This window comes from Apaloderma vittatum, unplaced genomic scaffold (genome assembly GCF_000703405.1).
Source record: "Apaloderma vittatum isolate BGI_N311 unplaced genomic scaffold, ASM70340v1 scaffold30829, whole genome shotgun sequence".
In the NCBI taxonomy this organism is placed as follows: Eukaryota; Metazoa; Chordata; class Aves; order Trogoniformes; family Trogonidae; genus Apaloderma; species Apaloderma vittatum.
The window spans coordinates 16,347-26,031 of NW_009735124.1; the positions used below are offsets into that span (position 1 = coordinate 16,347).

Genomic DNA, 9,685 nt, shown 5'->3' on the forward strand with positions numbered 1-9,685 from the left:
AATTGCAGGTCATATTTGTGAAAGGCTTGAGATAGATGACTCTGGGACCTTCTGCTTTCCAGAGAGACACTGAACTGACTGATTTCACCCAAACTTCACCATGAAAATTACCTCCCCACAGCCTTAGACAGACTAGGACCATCCTCGGGCAGGAAAGCCTTTAAGTCTGGACTTCCAGAGCTCCTGCAGGCCACTTTGTGTTTCACACCACACACATGAAGGAAGATGGTCTACATCCCATGGGGCAGACTAACCCTAGGGTGTTCTTTCAAAGAAAAGTCCAGTCTTTTCAAAGATTCTATGAGAAATGCCTAGAAATGCCTGGTGAATGATCGCATCTGCACTGAGAGACTTAACAAGTGAGAATTACAAATATGAATTGGAAAAAGAAAAAATCACAACTAACTGCAGAGCAGAAGTTAAAACACCCATATCTTATCCACAATGAAGTCAGGTCCTGCAGCCACCCACTCAGTGGATGTCCATAAGAGGCAGCAGCGATGCTACAAGAGTGTGCGTTTATTGCTCTTCCAGAAAAGTCTCCACAGGGAGCTCCTGACTGAGGCTCAGGCACACAGAGATCTGTGTGGTGGCTGTTCACACAGGCTGGGTGGATTTCTACTTGCCTCATCAAACTGTTCCACCTGATCCTCATAGAGACAATGTTATCTCTGAGCCATGGGCCAGAGCCTTGTGTGTGCAAGTTCCAGGTTATTCAAAAAACTGTGAGCAACATGTGATGAACCAAGGAAGAATGTGCAGCAACATGTGATAACCACTGCCACTGGACATTCACTGAACATACACACATTATGGTAGTTTTCACAGTGTCCCCCAGGGCTCACAGTTTGTCTGTCTTCCTTTTCCTGCCCATGGTTTTATTAGTATCACAACTCAGTTTCAAGAGTTTCTTCTTAGCTGAAGCATCTCTACTGAAAAAGATCAACAGCAACTGGATTTGAAAGGCTGAAGAAGTAAAGAATTCAAGCTGGATCTTGAGGTCTGGTTGAACAACATTACGAATCAGTGTCTTCGAATCAGATGCTTTGCTGGGTCAGCCAAGTCTCATTGCCTCCTGCTGATGGCTCTCAGATATAGCTTCAGCGGGAGGGGATGGCTGCAAATTGAGATGGTGTTGATTTGTGGTTTTTGGATAGCTGGTATTGGTCTCTGAACTGCCAGCTACCAGGCATCCTCAGTCAGCAGAGCCATATAAACACTGCAATATTGAATTCTGCAGCTCCTTAACGCTCAGTTTGATCTCCCGTACCTGCTTGGTTTGATTATCTTCACACCTTTCCTAGCTTCACAAGCAGGCTGTTGTTCAGAAACAACACCTGAGTCATGGCCATTCTTGTAAAAAAAAATCTCTTGTTAGATAATCCAGGTCAAAAGTGCACATGTTAAAGTTTATTATTTGTTATTTTTGCCTTCATTATCCCTTAGTTTAAAAAAGCCTCTCTTCCAATCAGAGAGAAGGGAAAAACGCTGCAAGACTTAAGGGAACCTTGAGACACTGTAGGAAAATGAATAGCAAACATCTGAATCATAAAGGCCTGTAAACTAACTAGTGTTCATCAGACTACTCAGTAAAGATTTAAAAATAAAAAGCATGATTGAACAGTTCAGCATCAGATTGCAAAAGATTTCTCTTTCTTAAAAAGAGCTAAGTTTGCTCATCTATCTATTTAAAACAAGCAAGGAGATAGATACACATTTTTTGGAAAGAATTTGTATTGTAATTAGTTAGGCGATATAGAAAACTCATCAGCCAGGAAAGCCAATAGGGAACTACTCCTTTCAGCTCCTTTGTTATGTGCAAACCCACCTCAAACAGTGTTCACTTGGAACCAAAATACTAAAAATCCCATTGCAAGTGCTCTCCAAGGTTATATGATGAAACAGTAAGTACTTTTTTTTTCTTTTTTCTTTTTTTGACTTCCTGGACACCCAAGGTTCCCGGTGTTTTTTAAACCTGGCTCCACAAAGCCAAATGCCAGGTGTTTGCGGAAGTCCAGCTGTGCAGGGCACCGCCGTGGCAGGGCTTCAGCCGTGAATTCTGGGCTCAGATTGTGCCTGGTCACACAGTGGAAGTGAGAGGACTGTGGTCCTACTCCAGTTTTGAGTGCAAGGTGAGCTAAGTAATTAATTAAATCAAAAAAATGAAGAAAGAAGTAAAAATTAAAAAAGAAAATCCTGCAATTTTGTTGTCGTAGGCAAATGCTGACTAGAAGATATTTAGGACTGTTCACATCACTAGTGATGTATGCTATTGATTGGACACTGAAAGAGTAGAACAGTTCTGCTCTCCCAGTGTCATAATACTGTTGAAAGTTTGTCAGAGAAGATAGCAACACCTTAGGGATACAGCATGAAATCTCCCTCATTTGGTCTTTTTCTGCTCTGCCCTTACTCAGTCACTGGTCCCAAGGGGATGGGGTCCAGAGGGACTTCACCCAAGGCTTGACACTTCAGGTGCACATAAGCATCCTTATTCCATACCATCTTGAGGATTCAGGAGATCTAACCCTAGCACAATGTTCAAAGACTTTGCACTGTCCCTGTGTCTCCGCTGCTGAGTAAAGAACTGTCCCAGCTGAAGGGAGAGCAGAAGGCACATATGCTATCATTCACTGTTTAAAAAAAAAAAAAAAGTCATCCAACACTAGTTAAGGCTGATAGCATCTAAGAGGTATAAGGCCATCTGCAATCTCTATTTGCAATTTGTTCACCAGCTTTCAGTAAAGGGTTTGTTGTTATTAGGATTTTATTTCCCAAGTGGGACATAGTAAAAAGAAAAATTAGTCTTCATATGCCAAATCGGTAACAGCTAAGAGATGAAGCCCTTGGGCCAATAACTGCAGTTTTATCAGATTTATCCAATAAAATATTAACAGGCTAAGTCTTCTCCCAACTGTCTTTTTTCCTTCCTCATAGTGATAAGTAGTTATTATCAGCCATGTTTTTCTGACGAGGGATTATTCTCCTCTGCTGCTGCAAAAGGATACAAGGGCAATAGTGGAAAGGAGAGCTTCATTTCTCACTCCATTGCCCCCTCCCACCCCCAGCATCAGTGCAGAGGATGAAACCAGCTGAGGGTGCACAAACATACTGAATTCCACACTGTTAGAAGGTGATGCCTTAGAGTGACAGAACCAGACTGGAGTTGCACAACACTTGCAGCTCTTTAAAAAGATGTATGTCTTGTCTTGTCTCAGGTCCACTGATACACATCAGTTGCCTGGCTAAGAGCTGTTCCTCCACTTCTCACCTACATTCCTTGAAATCAGGTGAAATCTCAAAAGTTATTGAAGATGGCCTGTGAAAACCTCCCAGGGCAAGCATGTCTTCATCTAGTGCCTGCTCAGGCTGCTGTTGACTTAGGCCATGAGAACAGAACTGAGGTGATTGCCCTAAATGTCCATAGTGGCTTTCACCTGTACAATATTTCATTCTCCTTCTGCCAAGAAGCTGAAACTATTATAGATTTAGTTTATAGCAGATGCATGAGAGAAAATTACTCAGAATTTTCATCTATTTCTGTCTCTCTTTCTGCATCTTCCATAAGATCTGCAATGTCATCATCTGACACGGGATAGTGTCAGAAGCTCTCCTGAGCACCACCAGTACAGGGAAAAGGAGTTTCTGGACCACACTGATCTGAAGGAAGGAGAGGAACAAGATCTTGGTGATACTATAACACACTTAGACAGCTTCACTACCTGCTTACTAATGACCAGGAAAAGTGGAGGCTTTTGAAATTGTGTGGACTTGCATCTTAACATACTTTAGTCCTGATAAAGGTGAAGCAACATGTTTTACCGAAACGTTGGGCTACAGAGATCCTGTCTGCACTTGAGGGCGACAAAGGCTTTGCAATTCCTGTTGAAGTGAAGTAACCATATCTTTGACCTGGCATTCTTAATAGATAGTAGCATATCTGAGAAGAGCATGATTCTGATGCCTGAGGTGCTACTGCTGGTTCTGTTTAGAGTAGTGGGAACAATGTTTTCATCGATGGTTACGGGATCCTGGACAAGGAGTGATGGAACCAGAAGTGGGAGGTATCATTTCATAACTGCCATTAAGCTGTGGACCTAACTGAGGGGTTGAGTCACGGTGTGTTTGGCATGACACATGGAAGTCCTCTAAGTGCAGACACAACACAGAGGCTCTGCTGCTGCTCAAAGGCAGCTCTGAACCTCCAGAGCTCAGCTTGAGAAAGCCGTCATGAATCTCATGGGCAGCACAAACCAGACATTGAATTTCCCTCTTGCTACCCATTTGATACAAGCAACTGCAGAAAGGTCTTGGACTTCTGAGTGCAGCACGGAGAACATGTTGGGCTTTGCTCTCATTTCAGCAGGTGCAGGTTTCAAGTCCTTGAAAATCGAATGGTCATTTGCTTTCCTGGTCATCTTTCACTCAGTTTTGTTCTTGCTGTCATTGGAAGCAGCACAAAAAACAGTGAAGGAGAAGGGATTGAAAGAGGGTTCCCTTTCTAATGAAAAAGGTTTTGATGAGCTGACAAGGTAAGTAGGTGCAAATCTCAGCTGTGCTGGTCCCATGACACCACAAACCCTTAGGCATAGCAAGTAGCGTTTCTGAATGCATCAAAACCTTGTCTTTTAGCATTTAATGCAAGACATTACAAACTAATGAAGAGGAAAAACGTATGCAGTGTTGCTGTAAACCAAATATACAGATGTAAAATAATTACGAATAAACTGTTCCATAAAAATGCATGTCAGTAAAACCCAGTCTGATAAAGTAATTTATGAATAATTTTGTAGAATTACTAAAAAGAATGATTTCTCGTATGAGGCTCTGGAAGTCTTGAGTCACTTTTTTTTTTCTTTTAAAAAAATGTCTTAAAACACATGGCTTTACAGCTGCTGCTTGGAAAATATACACCTCCAAAGTCTGACTTTCATTTAAATACAAATGTACAAAATGTAAACTGAGACAATAGAGAAATTTACAAAACTTTTCTTTAAAAATAATAAAGACAAAATTCAGTTCTAGTATGATGCTATTTAAATACGTGCAAGTAGTCATGTTCATTGAATTTCTATTGCAATGTTCTAAATAGATAAATCTGATTCACACAGTCTTGAGTGCCACCTCCAAAAACAGACCTGAGTGGAAAATTCTTCTCAAAATGCGAGGCTCCACTGGAAGGAATGGACAGAAAATCTCCATTTTTGGGAGATCCTTTTTTTTTTTTTTCACTCAACGGTGGAGGCTCTTTCATCCATAGAAGCTCCATAGATGATAGTGGAAGGATGTAACATGTTTCATAAAACTGAGTTGGAACTAGCTGCTTCCAGTGGAGTTTGAACTTACGTGATTTGAATTTATGTGGTGATTTAAATTGGCCTTTGAATTTGGAGAACTCTTTGAATTGTTCTGATGCTGTAGAAAGAGGAAGACAATGACAGTTAGATTCCCAAAACATGCCATGCTTCTTTTAGTCCAACATTTTTTATTTTATGGTGACAATGTACTGACTGGACTGCGAGATTTCTATTTGAAGATCTTTCGATGTAAAATATTCTTCACTTTCTTACCTGTATTTTCTATAGATCAGGAGGACTGTGATAGTTCTTGAGAAAGAAGGCTCACTTGAGCTGCAGGAGTCAAAACAGTTCTCTGCGAAATGCCAGTATCTGCTAAATCTGATTAATACAGAGGATACCTGCCGGTGCTCAGGCATGGTTTTAGTCCTACAGAAATAGATCAGTCTAAGAACGTTGTTGAGATTTGCAAATGGTGCCATGGTGCCTCCTGAAAGCTCGTATCTCATGTATTATCATCCAATCTGCTCTCTTCTCTAGGGTCTTGGTGTCCTGCCATGACTATCTCACTCAAAATTTGCATTATTTTTATGTTTTTTAAAACACATAAATCAAGGATTTTCAGAAGGAACTTATTAAAACCATAAAAGTGTTTCAAAAGGTGTTTCAGCATATCACTGAAAAATAAGTTGGGTAAGAATTTTTTTACTCCTGGAAACAGAGCTCATGAACAACACTGGAACTTCTGGTGGTAAAAACAATCTCTAAAGTTTTATGGGAAACCTGAGATATGCCATATTAGACAGGAAATTACCAGGTAACTGTGTTTGCCAGCCTGCTTTAAGACACATTTTCTTTCTCCTGGCAAAATTACCACCAGAATACAGCTGTGACATTGGGTATCTGTGGGAGTTTCCTTGTCTTAGACATAAAAGATCTCACCTGTCGTTTAAATATTCTCTGTAGCAATCCTTTCTTGGGTGGCTCTGGGGCGTAGCTTTTGTTTAGGTCTGGTGAAATAGTACCATTTGGTCCAAATACATTCAGTTCTTTGAAACACTCTGTTTCTATCATCTAGCGGAACGCAAGAAGAAAGGAAAAAAATAATTGTACATCTGCATTAAATATATTCCAGTAGCGCTGTTCACGGTCATGATGAGGATGAGCAGCTTGAGCAATACATCAGGAAAGTTAACAGTTGAACTCCTGCTGGTGGCTATAGAAGTCAAATATGATGTATGAAAAAGAGAGGCTGAGTCTGCTCTGTGTGTTTGCACATTAGTTTTATTAGAAGTTGCCCCATGAAACTTTCTGTTCTTTTCTTGCCCTGTGGAGAATATTGGGCAAAGACAAGCACACTCACAGAATTCCAGTTAGTAGCACCCTTTTGCCTATGCGGATCTGCTGTTTGATCCAGAGTTGGGTAATGAAATCCACTGTTGGCCGTGTTTTGATATCAAACAGAAATGAAGACCCAGACCTGGAAACCCTGGAGCAATTCAAGGTCCAGAGTCAACTGCTACAGCTGGGACCTGCTGCACATGAGATCAGGACTTCCAGCCACCCCACGGAAGCTCCTGAGAGCTGTTGTCAAAACATCTCTGTGGCAATTCAGGAGAAGGAAGTACCGAAGGATCCCTGCCAATTCACACAAATGTGCGGAGCCAACAGATACAGTCACCTGAACCTGACATCTGTGGTACATTACAGATCTTGAAAGAGGCCATTTGTAACTTATGAAAGCATTAGAGTCTGGAAAATTATCCAGTAGCTATATATTACTGGAAATATACAACCCCTCTTAAACCATCTGTGTTAGAGGTTTTACAGGAGTAATTTTACTATGATACATCCTTACCTCATTTTGCCATGGAATAGACACTGATCCAGTGGAAAATTTGGAATAGAAATCATCATCTGTTTGGTCCAGGTTAACTCCTTTCACTGTGGAGAATTGCTCGATGTCCAACACATCCTTGCAGTAGACTGCTCTGGGCTATCTCAGCAGAAAAAGAAAGAAAAACAGCAAGAGAAAAAATATTTCTGAGTCTGGCCATGTGCTTTCATTCATAGATTTAGTCCAGGGAGAATGCCTAACAACAAGTGACTATCTGCTTCCTGCTTCTCTAGACTTGCTCTGCCTTCATGTTTATCATCAAAGGCTGAGTTCGCTGTAAGCATATTAAGCATCTCACTTTGAAGTCCTTAAAGCATCAGCACAGCCAAAGTGGGTTGTAGTCATCCATATAGCATATGGTTAAGGGGTGAGGGGAAAAGGGCAGAAGGAGCAAGACAACGAAAATCAAAACCTTCAGCAGTCTCTTCTTTTAGACAGGGAACAACAGAACGCCAGAATGTTTATGAATGCCACATTGGACACAGCTCTGGAAAGGGACCTCAAATAGCAGTGCCCTTCTGCTTAGATAGCTGTGGAGTTTGCAGCTTCAAAGTTTAAAGGAATGTATACTAATTGTTAAAGCAAATAGAAGAGGTTTGGCATTTTTCCATTGTTTCTATTAATAGTTCAACTGCTGGAAGCTGTCCAGAATCACCTCCATTAACTCTTTTAACTTGGCTGCATTTCTTCAAACAACTAGTCAAATTGCTTTGCTTTTTCTAAGTACTTAATTTGCTGTGATGACAGAGACAGGACTTTTTGCAGTGACACTGCTTTTAGCTCATGCTCCAGCACAGTCGGCCACAGAAAGCAGAAATAGTCATCACTGGCTATCTGTCATAGCCAGTGTGGTCATCTGCTGCCTACAGAGTTCCCATCAACAACACAGTTCCCCTTTGATGCACAGGAATATTTGAGGGGTGGCTTGTGGGACTAGCCTGACCCGCTGAACTCGAGCATGTGTTGAGTCCTACTGTCTGCACATGGTACCATGACTGCACTGCCCCGGGGTCCAACCATATAGTATTTTATCTAGATCTGACCAAATAAATCGAGCTGGTTCCTAATGGCAGTCCCATTTGCTGGAGGCTGCATCCCTCTGCATCCCTGATGGCTGCAATTCACAAAATTTTTGTGGAGACGGTCTAAAAGAGGACAGGGAGACATGGGTTGGACTACAACCTCTGCCACTGGCTATATAGCTTTGGGTGATTCAGCTGACTCCAGTAAAGACTTGGAAATCTATGGATGAAGAGCCAAATAAATTAAATTAGGAGGTGTTCTTGAGTTCCCAATAAATAGCCATAAAAATTTATGTCCCTCTGCTTTAGCAATTATGTCTATACAAGGTCCCTTCTAGGCCTTATAAGCCACAGGTAAGCTTTTAATACACTCTGGTGGATCTCAAATTTGAGCCCAGATTTTCTAATTTTTTACATCAGAAAGAAATAGTAGCTTGTCTCCCATTTCTTCTCACTAAAGCAGGTCGTGACACCATGGACTAATTGGCAGGAATAACCAGGCCACATAGTAAAATGTAAAGCAAAACCAGAGCAGCTAAAGTAAACTTTTGTAGCATTCAAACCACTTCGGTTTGGTCGAGTTTGCAGCAATGTGAATGAGAGCTGCCAAGATGTTACTTTCCCTAATACATTAAAATGGCAGTGTTTACTCAGAACCATATGGGAACTTTAAGGATAGAAGGCCTAGCCAGAAAGAGAGCCCTCCAGGAGGAAAATAATCAGATAACTCTGAGCACTGGGGTAGAGACACAGACCACAAAACGGTGGAAAAATTTCGTTATTGCCAATGCAACAGACTTTCAGCAAGTGCCAGACTGGTGCGTAAAACTAAGGACTCAGTGCTGGGTTCCACGCCCCACAAACACTAACAAGTTCAAATTGCCCTCTCAGCTCCAAGTCACCTCCTCTGCTTGAGGTATCACTTGATATCTGAACCTGGCTCAGACTTTCTGTAACGAATACCTGTTTTCATGATTCCTCAGTTCCGTAGAGCTTTGGACTTTGTAATTCTGGCTTCACCTCAACATACATATCTATACATCCGTATGCATCCACGTGCCTTGCCTTGCTGATTGTTCCCAGCACCACCTGGTCCTGAACGCACTTACTTTCACTTTACTGCCATGGAGAAGGGAATACAAAGGTTCCCAGTTTAAAGTTTGGGAACTGAGGCACGAACAGACCAAGTGGTGCCTCCAGTGTCACACTGGAAGACCGTGGTAATGTGAGTGGCAATGAATCAAGGCCCAGGTTACCACCCTATGTGGGGGGCCACCCACCCTGCATGCACACATCTACAGAGCAGCTCTCCTCTTCCTCCCAGCCTCCTAGCACAGCTCCCCATGCAGAGAGTGATGACAACTCTAAGAAAGAGAAGTTACTTTAGAAATGCATCTCTTGAAAGAGGCCACTGAGGGTTCTTCCTACTGTACTTACATCAGGGACAAAGGGAGGATCCAGCATTCCTG

General features: G+C 41.8%; 1 protein-coding gene across 1 annotated transcript; it reads right to left on the reverse strand.

Annotated features, from left to right (window-relative positions):
* Positions 1-4,812: 4,812 nt before the first annotated feature.
* Positions 4,813-9,680, reverse strand: LOC104279280 (G protein-coupled receptor kinase 5-like). The gene is made up of 4 exons (XM_009876497.1): positions 9,654-9,680; positions 7,156-7,293; positions 6,240-6,371; positions 4,813-5,415 (listed from the first exon to the last, which is right to left on the reverse strand). Exons 1-4 carry the CDS (start codon positions 9,678-9,680, stop codon positions 5,317-5,319), a joined length of 396 nt encoding a protein of 131 aa, XP_009874799.1. The 3' UTR covers positions 4,813-5,316.
* Between the last annotated feature and the right edge of the window lie 5 nt (positions 9,681-9,685).

Excerpts from the sequence above, each read along its gene's own strand:
- LOC104279280 (XM_009876497.1), bottom strand. The coding sequence starts at position 9,680 with ATGCTGGATCCTCCCTTTGTCCCTGAT. Across the intron at positions 6,372-7,155 it reads CTATTCCATGGCAAAATGAG|ATGATAGAAACAGAGTGTTT; the intron begins GTAAGGATGTAT and ends GCGTTCCGCTAG. Across the intron at positions 5,416-6,239 it reads AGAGAATATTTAAACGACAG|CATCAGAACAATTCAAAGAG; the intron begins GTGAGATCTTTT and ends CTCTTTCTACAG.